Source organism: Oncorhynchus keta, chromosome 20 (genome assembly GCF_023373465.1).
Source record: "Oncorhynchus keta strain PuntledgeMale-10-30-2019 chromosome 20, Oket_V2, whole genome shotgun sequence".
NCBI classification, from domain to species: domain Eukaryota; kingdom Metazoa; phylum Chordata; class Actinopteri; order Salmoniformes; family Salmonidae; genus Oncorhynchus; species Oncorhynchus keta.
The window spans coordinates 5,020,874-5,041,333 of NC_068440.1; the positions used below are offsets into that span (position 1 = coordinate 5,020,874).

Sequence of the window (20,460 nt, forward strand, 5' to 3'; positions counted from 1 at the left end):
CTGACTGATGTGTTGACATACCAACTGCATTATTGTAATAAACGACCCCTTTCCCGTTTGGTCCTTGCTAGTTGAAGACCTAGCTAGCCAGACACATTTTTATTTTATTTAACTAGGCAAGTCAGTTAAGAACAAATTCTTATTTACAATGACGGTCTACACAGGCCAAACTCGGACGACGCTGGGCCAATTGTGCCGCCCTGTGGGACGCCCATTCACGGCCGGATGTGATGCAGCCTGGATTCGAACAAGGTACTGCAGTGACGCCTCTTGGGAGCCCCTAGAAAGGAGAAATATATCAGTATCTTTGCCATAGATGAATAGTGTAAACGTTTTATTATATTTGCCGACACCCTACATCCATTTTTTTGCAAACACCTTCTCCGATGTTTCAAGGTTTCAAGGCAGTACTTATTAAAATTAAGTAAGAGAATATCATCATGTTACCATTGGTGTATTAAAATGAGAGTTAGGGTGATGTCACCCTTTACTCTTAAAAATGTATCCAAATGTTTAATATGGAGAGGACCAGTAACTTTATGATCAAACTTTAAAAATGTAGAAGCAACAGTATTTTTCATACTTTGATCATCATACTTTAATCTGGTTTCGTCCAAATATCATCCAATTTCATGAAAAACATGATTTTCACTGTTCATGACCTTTAAAGTTTGTGACTAGATGGAATAGCCTACAGCTACAGACGAGATCTACAGTTTAACTACCACTAGAGTTGTACTTAATGTTTTGAAGCCAGAGGACGAGTCTGAGTCTTGTGCATCTTTCTCGAGCTTTGACTTTTCGGCCAGAAAATCACTGACGTCATGATTTGACCTCGTTTTTTTTCGAGATCTCAGTTGTCTTGAAAGCACCAACTAAGCCCAGGTACTTCCCACACAATTGCGGGACCTCAGTACTTGAGAAGCGGGAGACAGACACTGGCGCGTTTGAGTGGTAAGGAGAAAGTAGCCGACTGTAGACGAAAGTCGGGGGAAGTAGCCTACATATGCACCGACAGTAAGTCGGACAACTTCATTTGTTTTGTTTTGGTACAGTCCACATGTAGCTTTGTTTTGGTCACAGGTCCAGGAATGGCTGAAGAATTGCAATATTTACCTGCAGTTAACCCTGCAGATAGCACTACTGGGCGATCTAAAAAAGTCATAGTCAATCGATCAATAATATAATAATTAGAATAGAAAGGTTCAGAACTTTTGTGAAACATCACAGCACAGTTGAAAAATATATGGCAAATACAAATCCAATATGGATGGTGTTAACAGGTGAAGGTTGGGACTAATAACGACTAATAACAACAAGATAACTCATATAAAACATGCTGTGCCCGTAATACGTATATAGGTTAAGAACTTTTTTGAAAGAGCACTGTTTGAAAGATATAGCAAATAGAAATCAAACCGGAGGGACATCATACATGTATGGGAGAGGTTGAGGGTGGAGGAAGGACAAGACTTAAAAACAAACAAAATAAAACTATTGTAAAATAGACTGTGTTCATAAAATGTATATAGCATGTATAAGCTGGAAATACAGGCCTAAGTGTTGTTGTTCACTAGTTTGCTCCAATTGGGGGTAAGTGTTGTAGGGTAATAAAGGAAATATATATATATTTTTAAAGATATGTATGTATGTATATATAGATATATTTATATTTGCATAAAAATATATGGGGGATTGGAAGTGATGCAGACAATTACATTGATGGAAGCGACAATCGATCTGCAATATTAAATCAATGGGTGTTTTCTGTTAAGAGAATGTGCTTCTTGTTAAAAGACTAAATAGCACGAAAGGGAGTAAGCAAAGACACTATGTGTAATCCTGGGATTAAGTGTATTTATTTGTATAATTCTATAATGGCCTATAGTTATCTGTACTTAATCCTAGAATGGCCCGTAGTAATATTATAGTCCGATAATGGCATGTAGCAATCTTAGAATTGCCTATAGTAATCTGTACTTATTATTTTCTGGAAATAATGTATAGGTGCGCCATCAATATAATTGATCCAAGGAACTAGGAAGGTGAAACCCCGCCTAGAGGAAATAACTTAGATTTGGAAACAATGGTGGAGTAAAGCCGAGGGGATATGGTTATTAGCATAAAGTAGAGGGACTATGAAACTTGTATAAGCATGAAACTGTATAAAAAGAGCGGACTGAGACTGAGTCCGGCAGATGGTCCATGGGCCAGCTCGGCTTGTTACTTTATATAAAGTACATTTTAATTCACAAGTTCCGGTATCTGAGAAATGTGATTGAGTGAACATTTCCACAACAATGCTGGTCTACCCCCTAAATTTAACAAAGAAAAAAGAAATAAAGAATATAATGTAAAAAGGCAGACAACTTCTGCTGTTTCTATGAAATGCGACAATGGCAGACAATGGCATTCGCCTTTGTTATTGCCGACGAAATGGATGCTATCTAAATTCCACTTCTCCTACACCAGTGGTTCCCAAACTTTTTATAGTCCCGTAACCCTTCAAACATTCAACCTCCAGCTGCAAACCCCCTCTAGCACCAGGGTCAGCGTACTCTCAAATGTTGCTTTTTACCATCATTGTAAGCACACACACTATACGATACATTTATTCAACATAAGAATGAGTGAGGTTTTGTCACAACCCGGCTCGTGGGAAGTGACAAAGAGCTTTTGTAGGTCCAGGACACAAGTAATAATATATTAATAATCAATAGTTTTGCTCTTTATTTCACCATCTTACATATAAAACCTTACTCGTTCGTCCAAAATTGTGAATAACTCACCACAGGTTAATGAGAAGGGTGTGCTTGAAAAGATGCACATAACTCTGCAATGTTGGGTGAGAGTCTCAGTCTTAAATCATTTTCCACACACAGTCTGTGCTTGTATTTAGTTTTCATGCTAATGAGGGCCGAGAATCCACTCTCACATAGGAATGTGATTTGAAAAGGCATCAGCTCGATTTGCCAAGGCAGGATACTTTGAGCGCAGCCCAATCCAGAAATCTGGCAGTGGCTCGAGAAAATACCTACGTAGTTGCGCACCCAACTCACTCAGGTGCTTCACTATATCACATTTGACCATGTCCATAAACTTCAGTTCATTTGCACACAACAAAAATCATGCAATGATGGAAAGACTTGTGTGTTGTCCTTGTTAATGCAGACAGTGAAGAGCTCCAACTTCTTAATCATAGCCTCAATTTTGTCCCACACATTGAATATAGTTGCGGAGAGTCCCTGTAATCCTAGATTCAGATCATTCAGGTGAGAAAAAACATCACCCAGATAGGCCAGTTGTGTGAGAAACTCGTCATCATGCAAGCGGTCAGACAAGTGAAAATTATGGTCAGTAAAGAAAACTTTAAACTAATTTCTCAATTTTTAAAAAATGTGTCAACATTTTGCCCCTTGATAACCAGCACACTTCTTTCTGTATGTTGTAAAAGTGTTACATGGTCACTGCCCATATCATTGCATTGCTGACACATGCCAGGCGTTGAGACCTGGTATGCGTCAGCAACGCTTGAGCAGCGGAACACGGCCAATGTCCTAGACCAGGGTTCCCCAACTTGCGGGCTGAATTTGCTCCCCGGGTGGTTTTATTTGGCCCCCCAAGTTTTGAACAAGTCATTTTCATTTTGAAAATCTGTTCCAACGTATAGGAGAGACTCATGTAAGCAAGGATTAAAGTTATTGTTTTAGTCTAATATTCTGTTTGGGCTTTTTGTGGTCTATTTGCAGTCTATAAATGATTTGTAATTATGTTCCAACCGCTCAAGAAAAAATTGTTGATTATCCTTGTGCTAGACACTTGTCTCGTCAGCATCAACAACCAATAGTGCCCCCTATCTAGCTGCATGCATCCAGTTTATACCAGATGCATTGAGTCACCTCTTCCTGTCTAATGTTTACATTTCAGGACCAAGAGGTGACATCAGGCCTGAAGATCCCAGGCGTGCCACTCCTGTATATCATCCTCAACACCATAGTGTTGGACAAGCCCAGCCTATGCTCTGTGAACCATGTGCAGGCTGTGGCTCTGAGAGAGATGGTCACCCCAGCAGCAGAGCATCAACAACCTGAAGGAGGTGCAGGGGATTGGGCAGGATGGAGAGCACCAGGGCAAGAAGCGTAAGAGGAAAATCTCCAACCCCAACCTGCCTGAAGAAGAAAAAACAGACACAGCCACAGCTGCTTAAGACTGAGGGTAAAAAGAAGAGTCGGCAAAGGAAAGTCGCAAGTCAGAGGGAGGGGAGGGTCCATCCCTAAAACCAACCCCAAACCCCTAGTGGTAGGAAGAGATGTATGTTTTGAGGGCAGGATATAACCAATGTTTTTCCCTCCCCAAAAATTGAACTGAATATAAGAAATAAATATTTTTTATATATATATATATATACACATAGATAATCTCTACTAAACCAATTTGCTCCTCTATTTGCCAGTTTAAAGGTATCCCAATTCAATGTCTGGAGAACATATTTTGCAGAAGCACACAGCCATGTCAGCATGCTTCTAAAAAATGTATTCTTAAAACAGTTCAATCTTGTTTGTTGAACATCAGAAGGTATTGATCTAAGTCATTATAGTAAGTCCATAGCAATTACATCCAATTCACTGGCTCAATGAACCAGCTATGAAAAGGATTCATTGACATGAACTGTTGAAACAGTATTCATTTTATTAAAAAAGTAACAAGTTGCTGGGCCTCAGGACTACAGGCATAATACATAATACACTTCAGCAACAGTATCTACAAGGTGTCATTTTGGGTTTTATACAAAAAGGAGAATGCAAGTTTACCGGTGCAGAGTTAAAGGGATGAGCTGAAACATTACATGATATACAATTTCAGAAGTTAGTGGGTATCAAAACAATGCATTTGTAGCTATGAACCATAAGATGAGCAATATCGTATTCAAGCTATCGAAGAATGACTCTCACAACACCTAAGCACATAAGTGAATTAAGACTTCCCAGTAGTTATCATTGCAGCAACTATCTTTTAGATGATTAATACCAAATAAAAGTTTCTCTAGTTGCCAGAGATTACTTGACATTGAGCTGCATCAAAGAGTTGATGAATGAAATGTCATTTCTGGACACAATTGAAATTTAGATTTTGTTAAATAGCTTAAAATATCTGATGTGAAAAAAAGTCTTATTCTGGTCAAACCATTTAACATAGATAATTGATACAAGTATTTTCATTGACACAGTATGTGACTTAAAAGGGAATTATTCAAGTAATACCGTAAAATGCAATTCAAGAGGAATTACTTGGAATAAAAAATATTTGAAACTGGAGAAGGCAATGAGGGTAGAGAGTTTATCTTAAAAAATCTACATGATTTAAACCTGTAATTAGGCAAGTACGTTAACAAATTCTTCTTTACAATGACGGCCGATGCTGGGCCAATTGTGCGCCGCCCTATGGGATTCCCAATCGCAGCCGGGTGTGATACAGCTTGGATTCGAGCCAGGGACTGTAGTGACGCCTCTTGCACTGAGATGCAGTGCCTTGCGCCACTCTGGAGCCCATTCTCAAATCCAACAATAATGGAGACCTAAATGTCTGCCGATATAAAAACAAATTACAGTCAAGGACTGTAAAAGCAGAATTAAGAACAACCCCATTGGAATGCTTGAAGCTACTAAAATACTATTGGTCTTCAAAATAAGATTGCTGGTGGATGCAATTCAGTCGAGTGTTTCAGAAACTTGCTCAATACTACATGCTCCTTTTAGCTAAAGGGTATAAAACTTAACTATTTTTTAATGGGAGAGAAATAGAACCTTGGAAAGCAACATGATTGGATTAACACTCTCACATTCTAGCAAAACACAAAGCGCTTTCATTGGATAACAAAAGCCCAAAATACACAGAATTACAATCCCACAATTCATGATTCAGAGACCTCATCCCCAACACTTGACCTTTAAAAAACATTCTTATCTCAAGAAAGACAAAAACACATAGGTAAGAGGATAAAAAAAATAAACGTTTCAGAGTAAAAGCAGCCAGTGTTGAGTCTCTAGATGAGGTGGAAGCGGGCTCCGGGGGTGGCGATGATGTCGCTGTATGGCTCGGTCTGGTTGAGCTCCACCGCCTGCTGCTTTTTCAGAACCAGGAAACTGTAGAACTTGGCGGCAGCCTGCTTCTTGTTGTTGTTCCTGCACAAATCCAGCAGGCTAATTTGCTGGGCTCCTGTCTTGGCCATCACCCTCTGAAGGGAGGGAGAGAACTGTTAGGTCACAGCTAACATGCTGACCACACCGGTCACGTGCATGGCAAAAATAAATTGACACATGTTTCTCAATCATTGCATCCGCACTGCTCGTGAGCATCTGCATTGCCAGTCGATAAAATGGAAGTTGATTGAATTTGTGACACAGAAAGCGCTGTAAATCCTGCCTCTCCCCATTGTTTTTTAGAAGCATATACCCATGTGGGTGATTGAAAGATGAACTGAGGTCGGTTGTAGTAATGCACCGTATGAAAGTTAACTGCCAATCGCCATAAAGTCCAAAGACGAAAAAGAAGCCTGGAAGGAGGAGAGATGACTAGAAACGATTAGTTTGACCCTTTTATGTTTGGATTAATTGTCGGAGTAGAGGATCTTGTGCATTTCAGGTAAAATCCCAGGACAAATAAGCTAGCAACAGCAAGCTAGCTAAATAGGACAAATTAGCTAGCAACTGCAAGCTAGCTAGCTAAATTGCCATAAATGTATAAAGCTTTTTGACCTGTTCCCAAATTAATATAATTGGTTCAGAGTTTTTGATATTTCAACATGCGTGTTGTTATCGCGCTTGGTGTGGGGGGACAAAATCAATTTGTGCACAATGGCGTCCGGTTTGGGCATAGCGTAAGACCTGGATCTGGTTAGTAATGTAGGGGTTGTTCACTTGGTGTGTCACAACGTTTAGTCAAGTTCTCTCGTAAAAGCTCTCCTATGACATACCTGCAGGCCGTGGAGCATCTGCTGGGTTCTCTTGTTCCACCTCCTCTCCTCTCGGTCCTGGTCACCGGCCTGACCCTCCTCATCCTGTCATTGAACACACATAACATTAACTCTACATACACATTAGCCAATGTACAAGCAACACAAGACCGGAAGTAGGCCTACATATTTAGCTTCCAAAGGAACATAAGACAGAATAGGTCAGTGATCACCAGCCATGGTCCCAAGAAAGCCAGTTTCCAGGCTATTCCTCCAGCCCTATACTAGCGCACGCAATCCCATCAGCTGTTTAGTGCTTGGAACACGAGCTTGCACACCCTGTAGCTCTCCAGGACCAGGGTTGGCGGTGACCTCTGGAAAATCTTTGTGTCTATCTCACCTCGTCTGAGCCGTCCTCTCCGTCCTTCTTGTCCTTCTTCTCCTCTATCAGGTCGAGCTCGGGGAACTGGCTGAGGTTGGTGCTGTCCTCGGGGGGCAGCGACACTGTTATGTCCAACTGCTGGGACACGCCTGAATGGTTGGTGGCCTGTTCCAGAGTACCCATCTGGATGGAGAGAGGAAGCATGTTTAAGTGAGTGATTGAGTAGGGGGTTGAGTATGGGCAAAAAGGTAAAAGCAGGTCAAACTTCTACTATCAAAAAACACTAATGAGATCTCTCATTACATACAATATCAAATCCCAAAAGCCTTGTATGCTTGACAAACTGTCTTTAAAGTTTCCCTAGCCATGGTTAAACGGCCTAAGAGGAGCAACAAGGCATTTACGGGCAAGCCTGGCTCTGTGTCCTGTGCCTTGCGTTTCTGGCCGTGCGTGGAGGAGGGTAGGGGCATGACTGACTCGTCCAGGGTGGTCCTGCTGCCCTCCATGGTTGATGCCTGCAGCACACTGGGCTCCTCCAGGATGGTCTGGTCTGGAGCACATACAATTACACACAGAAAGAACATTAAAAACTATACCAAACAAGGGCAATTGAGTACAAGTACATGACTGTTATGGATGAGGTAGGTGCTTGTGTCAGATTGGGCGTAGGTCTCTACCCAAGTCTACAACTTTGAATGTGTCTACTACTTTGAATTTATCCATGTGTCTACTCTGAATAGTATCCTATATCTTGATATTATATCCATGATGAGAGTTGGCCCTCTAGCCTATAATGGCATCCAATGTAGAGGATTGAACTGTTGCCATTCAGTAGTGCGTTAACTGAATGGAGTATCTCACCGATGATGTCCCTCTGCATAGCCTCCTCTCTGGGCACCTCAGGATTCTCCAAGTCCTTTAGGAACTCATCCAGGCTGTCTGCCTCACCTCCCTTCCTCCTCTTCCTCATTTCATCTGGCACCAGGGGGGTCAGGGTGCGGGTGAACATCTACAGAAAGAAAGGGACAGAGAGTGAGAGGGGGAGAAAGAGGGAGAGAGGATAGAGTCAGTGCTGAAGAAATGAAGAGGCGAGGTAGCAACAACATGCACAAGCCCCTAAAAGTAGTGGCTACATTGACCTCAAACTAATTGTTGAGAATAGAAACATATCTAGAAAAGCTCTAATGAAACATGCACACATCTGGGGGGAAACCAGAAAGCCATTTCCAGGTGCTGGATTGAGAACAATAACACAGTAAACAGCCCTTGTTTGTCTAACTACCAGACCAGTTGCTGGGTTACCTTGAGAACCCTGCTGTTCCAGAGGGGCTGTGCTGGCAGGGAGAAGAGCTTCTCCACGCCTCCAGTCTCTTTCCACATCATCAGCTTCTTGGTGGGCGGCGCAAGGTCCAGCGTGGTGACGATGTCAGAGTAGTCGCTGAGCTGGGCACGGATGGTCTTGCTGTCCAGCTCCTTCAGGTTGTCCACAATTAGCTTCCTCTTCCTCTTGGCTTTTGTTTCCTTCACTGTGAGTTGTAAAGAGAAAGATAACTTAAGTGAATATTGACATTTGGTGGAAGAAGTAGGATCCAGGGTGAAAAGGATGCCTTGAAAGACGAGCAGACCTCAAAGTGTTAAATGTCTCGAGTGCTGCTAAACTCAAAGAAGAACAGTGATGCTACTAATTGAGTATGTTATGGCACAGGCCTATCTGATGTAGTGACAGACATAACAGTACGGGTTTGTTATAATAGAACATGAATATCAATATTTATTGAGGTTGTGCGCAGACCTGTGATGTCGATGGGCTCCAGGGCGAAGGCCTCCTCCTCGTTGTGTACCAGCGTGGTCTGCTCTGTCTGGTCCTGCATGGCGGACAGGAGCTCCGCTGGGCCTGAGTCTGGGCTGTCTGGACCTCCCGCTGCACACACACACACAGTGTACAAAACATAAGAAAGTAGATGAGGGGGAGGAGACTGTTTTTATGAGTAAGTTCATGTTTAAGTTTTACTCAGCACTGTCAACACTTTCTAGTCAAAACTTACAAGCCATAAAAAAAGCCACATTCTACCTACAACCAGCACTGCAGCGGTAATGAATGCGTAGGAAAGTGTATTGATAGGCTTGTGTTATTTTTAGCGGAGTGGGTCTTTTTTATATGTACACTACCGTTCAAAAGTTCGGGGTCACTCAGAAATGTCCTTGTTTTTGAAAGAAAAGCACTTTTTCCCTCCATTACAATAACATCAAATTGATCAGAAATACAGTGTAGACATGGTTAATGTTGCAAATGACTATTGTAGCTGGAAACGGCAGATTTATAAAAGCAACCATCACTCCTGTGTTCCAATGGCACATTGTGTTAGCTTATCATTTTAAAAGGCTAATTGATCATTAGACAACCCTTTTGCAATTATGTTAGCACAGCTGAAAACTGTTGTCCTGATTAAAGAAGCAATAAAACTGGCCTTCTTTGGACTAGTTGAGTATCTGGAGCATCAGCATTGGTGGGTTCGATTACAGGCTCAAAATGGCCAGAAACAAAGACAAACAATTTCTAAGTGACCCCAAACTTTTCATCAGATTATATACCCATGTAGATATTCAATTTAAAAATCACATTTACATTACATTTAAGTCATTTAGAACAGACAATATCTCTTATTTCTGATCAATTTGAAGTTATTTTAAAATGGACAAAAAATGATTTTCTTTCAAAAACAAAGCATTTCTATGACCCCAAACTTTTCATCAGGTGTGTATATATATATTTATTATTTTTTTTTTTTTTTTTCAGTGTCAGTGGAGGGACGATGAGAGGCGGACCCTGTCTGCACCCTTTGCCGAGACAGACCATCTGATGCAGGCTTCATCAGCCCAGTAAAATAATTAGCTTATAAAAATGTATGCACACTCAGCTGTGCATCACAAGTAATACAACAACTGATCATATAGCCTACCTCAAAAATTATTCTGAGAAGAACAATGCATTGGCAAGACAAGCAAAGACCATATGCAATGATGTTTTGGGCCTATAGCCTACTGCACAAACCTCATTACAACAGTACTGTTTTTAATAGGTTAATGTTGCATAGGCTCACATTTTTTAAGTCATGTTTTAAAAAATCTGAACAGTAGATCTCAGCTTGCAGTTTGACACAAAGTTATCTTGACTCAAAAAAGGTTGGTGACCTTTTTGTACCATCTAAATATCGGTGTGAAATATATTTTCCATAACCACAAAGTGTTTTTAGCTGTTGTAAGTCGCTCTGGATAAGAGCGTCTGCTAAATGACTTAAATGTAAATGTAAATGAAGCTGGTGTATGAAATGTATGTACAGAAAGCATAGAAATAGCGCACATAGAATATATCCACCACTTCTTAGACTTGCTTTCAATGAGAACGACAGCTGTAACACACATTTCTATGTCCATTTGAAAACATTACATATTGCAGCTTGAAAATTTAAAGTCACTTTTGGGAACAGCAAATGGTAAGTGTTGCAACTCACGTGAGAGGGCATCAAAGTCATCTTCGTCATCGTGGTCCTGCAGTCTCAGCACGCTCTCGGTGATGACGGGAGGGTCGTCGAAAATGCCATCCCCATCCTCGTTACTGAGGAGCTTGTCAACTAGAGACAGACAGGAGTGGCAATGCTCAGCAGGAGTTAAAACCTTAGCAAACAGTGTTTTTACACCAGACACATTCATTAATGTAAACAATTAATTGGCCACATTAGTCCCAATTACATCTCCTTCCTCCCACACCTGGGCACACTTCAGGAGGAAGGATATATTATTGGGACACACACAAGAGACAAGGAAAGAAAAGCTTGTAACATAATTTTGACATATCACAACCCAGGATATCCTTCCTTCTTACCCAGCATGCCTCCCTCGCTCTCAGCCATGGGGTCCTCTCCGAAGTCATCTTTGTACTGGTCGTCGTATTCCAGGTGGTTAGAGTTGTCTGGGATCTGGGCAACCGAGGTCTCTGGGTCTAGGAGCAGGTTAGAGGCTGACGCCCCGTGGATGATGTCCACCTCGAAGGCATTCTCCTCACGCATCATCTCCCGGTCGTCCATTCCAAAGTCAGCTGAAGGGGGAGAACATCGAGTATGTTTAGAATGCATTTTTGCAAGTGCACATACAGTGGTAATGAGTGGCGGTGTTTGTCGCACTAGGAAGGGAGGCGATAGGCTGGAGTATGGGTGCATTTCAAGCATCTGCCTGGATATGAAACCACGGTAAAAACATGGTAGACCACTACCAAGCATTTGCTATCACCTATCCAGATCAGTGCAGATGAGGTGAAGGAGTTGAAGAAAGGAAGCCACTACAGACTATTGAGATGCAGCCAAGGTTTAGTTTGAGGAGTGGGGTGGTGAAAGGATTGGCCTAGGAGGCCTGCTATGTACCGAAGTCATTCTCCTGCAGCAGGCTCAGGTTGCCCACCTCCTCCCTCATGGTGATCTCTTCCACTCGACTCTGGTTCAATGTGAATTGCTTGGTGACATCGATATCGCTGCAAAGACAACATAAATCACTAACACCGAATGAAGGAACATCTAATGCACTTGATACAAGCAAATCAATACTCGTAAGAGCATACAGAACATATACATCAATGGAGACAGAGAACTCGTCGATGCTACATGCAAAATCTCAAAAACAAATTTCCTTTGATGACATGCAGGACTCACTCTAGGTCTGGTAGTGGCTGGTCGAAGTCGTGGAACTCTTCTGGCATGGTAATGGCGTTGTAGGCAGCTTCTCTGTTCTCCTCTGGCAGATCCACCACACCTGAGAGGGCAGGGATGGAGGCAGGGGTCAGGCTAGCACAGACCCACATAATACACAGCCATAACATCGTCCTACAATGTCAGTACAGTCTAGCAGCCCAGTGTGCCTCTTACAAGTTTCATATTGGGACTCTTTCAGGAGCCCCCAATTTCAGTTCATTCAACAGTGTATGAAAATGCCAAATATAAACAGAAAAATTAAGATTTAAATGAGATGGAGGTTGAGCCAAACTGTAACTCAGAGTCTTGAATGTAAAAAAAAAAATAAGAATATGTTGGACCAGTCAAGCCCCCTAGACAATACATTACCTGGTCTGAAGGCCATCTTGATCTTAATGAATGCCTCATTACAGTCAGCCAACAAGTACTTGGCTTTCCTGTTGTAGATCCTTACCACCCCCAGGAGCAGATGACCTGATGTACGCAGGGCCATTTTCACCTGGACAATTAAAGAATAAGAAAGAACACTGTGTCCAGAAATACACCCCCCACGGCGAGATAATTAAATTCACTTCAAATCAGCATCTACAACTCTAGTATGCTCATCCGCCAAGGCTTGACTAGAGGTCGACCGATCATGATTTTTCAACACAGATACCGATTATTGGAGGACCAAAAAAAGACGATACCGATATCTAACAATCACAACACTTATTTTTACTTAATATAATACATCAATAAAAATCTATTTAGTCTCAAATAAATAATGAAAATGTTCAATTTGGTTTAAATAATGCAAAAACAAAGTGTTGGAGAAGAAAGTAGAAAAGCTAACGTTTAAGTTCCTTGCTCAGAACATATGAAACCTTTTAACATGAGTCTTCAATATTAATAATAATAATAATCCCAGTTAAGAAGTTTTAGGTTGTAGTGATAGGACTACTTCTCTCTATACCATTTGTATTTCATATACCTTTGACTATTGGATGTTCTAATAGGTACTTTAGTATTGCCAGCCTAATATCGGGAGTTGATAGGCTTGAAGTCATAAACATAAACTTGAAGCATTGCGAAGAGCTGCTGGCAAACACAGCAAAGTGCTGTTTGAATGAATGCTTACGAGCCTGCTGCTGCCTACCAGCGCTCAGTCAGACTGCTCTATCAAATCATAGACTTAATTATAATAACACACACAAATACGAGCCTTAGGTCATTAATATGGTCAAATCTGGAAACTGTCATTTCGAAAACATTTCGAAAACAAAACGTTTATTCTTTCAGTGAAATACGGAACCGTTCCGTATTTTATCTAACGGGTGGCATCCATAAGTCTAAATATTGCTGTTACATTGCACAACCTTCAATGTTGTCAGAATTATGTAAAATTCTGGCAAATTATTTCGTAACGAGCCAGGCGGCCCAAACTGTTGAATATACCCTGACTCTGCGTGCAATGAATGAAAGAGAAGTGACAATTTCCCTAGTTTAATATTGCCTGCTAACATGAATTTATTTTAACTAAATATGCAGGTTTAAAATATATACTTCTGTGTATTGATCTTAAGAAAGGCGTTTATGGTTAGGTACATTCCTGCAACGATTGGGCTTTCTTCGCAAATGTGCTTTTGTTAAATCATCCCCCGTTTGACAAAGTTGGCTGTCTTTGTTAAGAAACGGTCTTCACACAGTTCGCAACGAGCCAGGCGGCCCAAACTGCTCTATATACCCTGACTCTGTTGCACAGAACGCAAGAGAAGTGACACAATTTTCCTAGTTAAAAGAAATTCATGTTAGCAGGCAATATTAGCTAAATATGCAGGTTTAAAAATATATACTTGTGTATCGGTTTTAAGAACGGCATTGGTGTTTATGGTTAGGTACACATTGGTGCAACTACAGTGCTTTTTTCGCGAATGCGATTGTTAAATCACCCGTTTGGCGAAGTAGGCTGTGATTCAATGATAAATTAACAGGCACCGCATTGATTATATGCAATGCAGGACAAGCTAGTTAAACTAGTAATATAATCAACCATGTGTAGTTAACTAGTGATTATGTTAAGATAGATTGTTTTTATAAGATACGTTAAATGCTAGCTAGCACCTTACCATGGATCCTTGCTGCACTCTCATAACAGGTAGTCAGTCAGCCTGCCACGCAGTCTCCTCGTGGAGTGCAATGTAATCGGCCATGATCGGTGTCCAAAAATGCAGATTACCGATAGTTATGAAAACTTGAAATCGGCCCTAATTAATCGACCAATACGATTAATCGGTCGACCTCTGGTCTTGACCCACAGCCAGCGAGTTGAAAATTGACCCTCGTCTACTGGTTTACACAACACTACCCTTACGGCAGCATTACTTTAATAGAGACTAGACACATGACTGAAACACATAATAGAAGCCCTGTATCAATGATCACTTGTTTACCTTGGGGCAGATGATGCTCTCCACACTGCTCTCCAGGTTGCATTCAAACACATGAGCCTTGGTGAGCTTCTTATCCCAGTGGGCCGCCAGCCAGATCTTGGCCAGCGGCCCACGTTTGCTGAGGACAAAGTGAGCATAAAACATTGTCCCAGCACCTTCTCACCTAAGGGTGAGGGGGGGGACACCAACCTGCAGGGACAAAGGTTAGAAAAAAACATCCAATCACAAGAAGTGATACACTTTGTTGGTCATATTGAATAAGGAAAGATTGAACTTTGAGAAACACATTTGATTTATTTACACTTTGCATTAGTCAATTTGACAGTGTTATCAGTCCTCTCTGCTGGCAGATCAAAAAAACTCTCACACTACATTGCATGAGGAAAGTGCATTGTGGATAAATGCTAATAAAATGAACAAATAACAATGATTGAATACTAAGAAATTAAATTAAGTAATTAAACCAATAACAATTGGATAATTTTGTGATTTCTTTACTCAAGCTAACTAGTTAACGTAAACTCACCCCATTTCATACAAATGTGCGCAACCGCAACATTCAAACAAGGCTACAAAGAAAACTAATGGCACTGTAGCGACTGTGTTGACGTCAAAATCGGGGGTGTGAACTAGGTTTCTATTCAAGCGTTGATCGACATGATAATGGCTCTATAGTTTTGGAGAAAAGTTGATAAAACTGACCCTCCGTTACATCTTGACGTGTCATGTCATAACGTACAGCACGCATAAAGCAACTATTTATGTCTTACAATCTCTCTCCACCAGGTGTAGCACTTCTATCATCCTTTAAAAACAAGAAATGGACAGTGATGGGGGTAAGGAGGGGGGGATACCTAGTCGTTATTGCATGCGATCATCATTCTCAAAGCTGCTGTTTTACTTCTAAGATCACTTTAGCACCGCCCTAAAAACCCGATTCAAATTCGACACAAACCTTCAAACGGGTATGTAATGATACATTATATAAACTCTTTATAGTGTTTTATTTACATTTTAGAGGCGATAAGGTGATAAGTTGGGCAGATCGAGTGAAAAAAAAGCAATTTTCCCACACAACATCTCTCCTTCTCACTACCACGCATTAGTTTCACTTCCCCACCCGCCATTTTTTTAAAGTCCCGACGGGGCTCATTGCCTGCTTGAATTATGCAGAAACGGGCAGCGTTTAGGTCATGTAATTCATTCCGTTGGAAAGGGGAGAAATTGTGCTTTTACAATGGTATTGACATTACAGTTGATCTGGAAGTATTACGTTTTTGGGGGGCTAAAATAAGGGCAATTGTACGGACCAAGGCGATGTACGAGTTTACGTTAGCGACCGAGGCCCAATATGAGCGCTGTCCTGATCTTGACTCGGTACTGTTTGTTTTAATCAGACATTCATGATGCACCTGTTTATATAGCCTAAATAGGTGCCCCACTGACGCCATCGCTGGGTTGGCATTATGCCTATTATCTTAACATCTTCATTTTCATATAGAATTAGCTTGAGCACTTCATACCATTTTAATTCCAGTGAACATAATTGTCCATCTCTTAGGGGACATAGTCCCCATACCGCAGGGGCGATCTTATGTTAACCCTTGTCCTAGTGTCGAACTGGTAGCATATTGTTCTTATGTGCATAACTCACGTCGGAGAGTTTGGTAAAGTTCAAGCATAATCCTTTACTCTTGAATAACATGTTACAGGGCACAACATCCTAATCAGACACTCATCATGCACCTGTTTATATATCCTAAATAGGTGCCCCCCTAACGCCATCTCTGGGTTGGCATTATACCCATTCATTTAACACCGTCCATGTGGAGGGGGGCGTAGGTTGGCACAGAGCTGGTTTTCGTAAATTGAACCACATACTGTATTTAAACACATCGGAACATTTATTAACAATGGACAACTAGCTCAGTTGTCAAAAATGATAATAAAAAAACTCGAGTACCTACTTAAATTAGTTAGGAAGCCAATAGTTTGAATTATAAAGAAAAATAAAAGATCCGGGACCTCGGCGCGGACCCAACTAGCTAACGGTAACCAGCAATCTTTTGAGGTTTTGCAGGAGACGCGCACGCCACAGTGATCCGAATTAATTTCGATACATATTGGTACAGTATAGCGTTCCAGTTTAATAAACCAATGTGAATGTACTGTAGCTAAATACCCACAGTATAAAAAGGTAGGTAGTTAGCATAATATGCTAACTAATGTTACCGACCAGTGACACTGTGTGCAACGTACAGTAATCAACAGCCTCCTGTCATTTCCAAAACAGAGCGCGTATTTTGATATGATTTTGTTGGTTCGTGTCTACAAAATCGGAATCTAACATGCAAAAAATGTTGCTTCATTCCAGTACATGAAAATATATTTAAAATGTAAACAACTCACCAATTACGCTCCAATTGTAGTTTTTTTTTTGTTGGCGGCCGTAGTTAACTTTTTTCCACTCCTCCTCCCATTAAAAACAAACATAATGGCGCTGACTTTTTAGTTTCTTCCGCCCGCCCAAAGATTATTTTCAAATCCACAGGATGTTTACAAGACCGTCAGCGGTTTCTACTAGTTACCGCCACGAAGTCAAAATTGTATATTTTGTAAAAATGTATGAAAACAAAAATGAGTTTAGGTCTTACTATGTGGTTAGGTTTTAAATCACATTTTAATCAGATATATTTCTGAAATAGGCGGGGTTTATGACTTTGTGGCTGTGGTTACTAGTGACGACTCAAGTAAGCGGGTGGGGTCAGGCAACAGCGATTTAAAAAAAATATATCTTAACCAAGATCAAACGAACCCTGTCGTTTCCAACCGGAACAAATGAGTCATGGTAGGCAGAGACAAAACACGAGCTAACGATATTTTAAAACTTTGGAAAATAATTAAGTCTACAAAACTTAGTCCACTCTGTTCAAAACATATTCTAGTTGTGGGAACAGAAAACCGTATTGAGATAAAATGTTTAATCGGATGAGAACATTTGCAGAATGTCACTCAAAGTCCATCTCCTGGCCACTGGACTTCCTCTCTCTACCATATTTGATAGGTAGTGGAAACTCCATGCAGTTGCTTCACATGTCTACATTCCTTGGTCCATCTGTGGCCATTGCCGATTTTAGCATGTAAATCTTGGTGGGGAAAACTCATTTTTTAAAATGGTATTTAGATGCATGCCAGCAAAGCCACTGAACAATATATTAATTGCACTACAACGGTGACTAACTGTTTAGCCCTACATAAAGCTGTTCTAACAGCAGAGCTTTCTTTTCAGCACCATGGAGTGAATCCTGCTACACCTGGCTAATAGCAGAGCCTTATCTGGCAGCGAAACAGTTCATTAAGCCTAATTTACCTTTAAAATTGACCTTCCTTTAAAAAAAAACATAGCTGATATGGCTGACTTGCTTAAACAAATATGGTTTCTACTGACAATTGAGATGTACAAACTATGTCATAAGAGGACGATGAGCGGGTAAGTGGCAATCCGCAATTTCGATTAAGACAGCAAGCTAGGACGGATGTAGTCAATATAACTATTTGTTCAGCACTTTTGAAATGTACAGCGACACAATTCAGAACATGGGCCTTTCTTACAGTATTCTCCTTGTACACCAAGTCAGAAGCGTAGGATAAATAAAGGGGGCATATTTTTGTTTAACCTTTATTTAACTAGGCAAGTCCATTATGAACAAATTCTTATTTAAGATGATGGCCTACCCCATCCAAATAAAAATAAAGTTCTGAATTGACAAACACAAATATATCAGTAATAACAATACTGTCAAACAACTGACAAGGTAATGCAATATTAGGTCTGTTCAGTAAATCTGTAATGTCAGTTCTGCAAAAAACTCCTTGGTACCCCTGGAACTAAAAATCGAAGTGTCGAACTGCTTTGCTTTATCTTGGCCAGGTCGCAATTGTAAATGAGTACTTGTTCTCAACTTGCTTACCACTGGGCCAATTGTGCACCGCCCTATGGGACTCCCTACAGCCTGGAATTGAACCAGGGTCTGTAGTGACACCTCTAGCACTGAGATGCAGTGTCTTAGACCGCTGCGCCAATCGGGAACCCAAATATATAAGCAGACAATGAAAGCTCGTACAATATACAAAGGCGGTGGCCCGTTCCTGTAGGTTCATGCTCTACAACATCCGCAGAGTACGACCCTGCCTCACACAGGAAGCGGCGCAGGTCCTAATCCAGGCACTTGTCATCTCCCGTCTGGATTACTGCAACTCGCTGTTGGCTGGGCTCCCTGCCTGTGCCATTAAACCCCTACAACTCATCCAGAACGCCGCAGCCCGTCTGGTGTTCAACCTTCCCAAGTTCTCTCATGTCACCCCGCTCCTCCGCTCTCTCCACTGGCTTCCAGTTGAAGCTCGCATCCGCTACAAGACCATGGTGCTTGCCTACGGAGCTGTGAGGGGAACGGCACCTCAGTACCTCCAGGCTCTGATCAGGCCCTACACCCAAACAAGGGCACTGCGTTCACCCACCTCTGGCCTGCTCGCCTCCCTACCACTGAGGAAGTACAGTTCCCGCTCAGCCCAGTCAAAACTGTTCGCTGCTCTGCCCCCAATGGTGGAACAAACTCCCCACGACGCCAGGACAGCGGAGTCAATCACCACCTTCCGGAGACACCTGAAACCCCACCTCTTTAAGGAATACCTAGGATAGGATAAAGTAATCCCCCCCTTAAAAGATTTAGATGCACAATTGTAAAGTGGCTGTTCCACTGGATGTCATAAGGTGAATGCACCAATTTGTAAGTCGCTCTGGATAAGAGCGTCTGCTAAATGACTTAAATGTAAATGTACATGTAAATATGAGCCTGTGTAGTAGGGATGTGATTTGAATGTGACTGGAGGAGTGGGATGGTTGATTGATTTAATTTTGTATTATCTCGGATCGACCCACCTTCCTGCAATGGAATATATTATTTTTGTTTTGTTTCAATACCCCGTACAGTAGGCGGTGGCAGTACACCAATAGGTGTAGTCTGCCTTAAAACTTTAAAGAAGAAGAAGAAAGAGCGAGCACGAGACAGAGCAATGACATAGTGCACATACTCAAATCAAATTGGCCACATACACATGGTTAGCAGATGTCATTGCGAGTGTAGGGAAACGCTTGTGCTTCTAGTTCCGACAGTGCAGCAATATCTAACAAGTAATCTAACAATTCCAAAACAACTATCTAACACACACAAATCTAAGTAAAGGAATGGAATAAGAATATATACATAAACATATGGATGAGCAATGACCGAGCGGCATAGGCAAGATGCAATAGATTGTAAAAAATACAGTATATATATATTAGATGAGTAATGCAAGATGTGTAAACATTATTAAAGTGGCATTATTAAAGTGGCCAATGATTTCAAGTCTGTATATAGGCAGTCTGATATATTAACAGTCTGATGGCCTTGAGATAGAAGCTATTTTTCAGTCTGCTTTGATGCACTTGTACTGACCTCGCCTTCTGGATGGTAGTGGGGTGAACAGGCAGTGTGTGGGTGGCAGTGGGTGGTTGTTGTCCTTGATGATCTTTTTGGCCTTCCTGTGACATCGGGTCCTGTGGGTGTCCTGGAGGGCAGGTAGTTTGCCCCCGGTGATGCGTTGTGCAGAACGCACCACCCTCTAGAGAGCCCTGCAGTTATGGACGATGCAGTTGCCGTACCAGGCGGTGATGCAGCCCAACAGGATGCTCTTAATTGTGCATCTGTAAAGGTTTGTGAGGGTTTTTAGGTGTCTACTTACATATTTTGATTTGATTAAAATTTTGGTTCCTACATTATTCCATATGTGTTATTTCATAGTTTTGATGTCTTCTCTATTATTCTACAATGTTGAAAATAGCTATAAAAATTATTATTTTTAAACTTCAATGTGTAGGTGTGTCCAAACTTTTGACTGGAACTGTATATA

At 41.3% G+C, this 20,460-nt stretch overlaps 1 protein-coding gene and 1 long non-coding RNA gene across 2 annotated transcripts; one reads left to right on the forward strand and one right to left on the reverse strand.

Moving 5' to 3' along the window:
- Positions 1-42: 42 nt before the first annotated feature.
- On the forward strand, positions 43-5,189 carry LOC127909832 (uncharacterized). Its single transcript, XR_008072463.1, has 2 exons — positions 43-252; positions 3,928-5,189. It is a non-coding gene; the product is annotated as an uncharacterized LOC127909832 (long non-coding RNA).
- Positions 4,670-17,156, reverse strand: LOC118399195 (double-strand-break repair protein rad21 homolog A-like). The gene is made up of 14 exons (XM_035795071.2): positions 16,918-17,156; positions 14,509-14,697; positions 12,446-12,575; positions 12,038-12,137; positions 11,753-11,859; positions 11,218-11,430; positions 10,847-10,966; positions 9,127-9,255; positions 8,637-8,860; positions 8,196-8,343; positions 7,739-7,884; positions 7,353-7,517; positions 6,974-7,057; positions 4,670-6,235 (listed from the first exon to the last, which is right to left on the reverse strand). The coding sequence occupies exons 2-14, from the start codon at positions 14,650-14,652 to the stop codon at positions 6,044-6,046; spliced, it is 1,902 nt and encodes a 633-aa protein (XP_035650964.2). The 5' UTR covers positions 14,653-14,697; positions 16,918-17,156; the 3' UTR covers positions 4,670-6,043.
- Between the last annotated feature and the right edge of the window lie 3,304 nt (positions 17,157-20,460).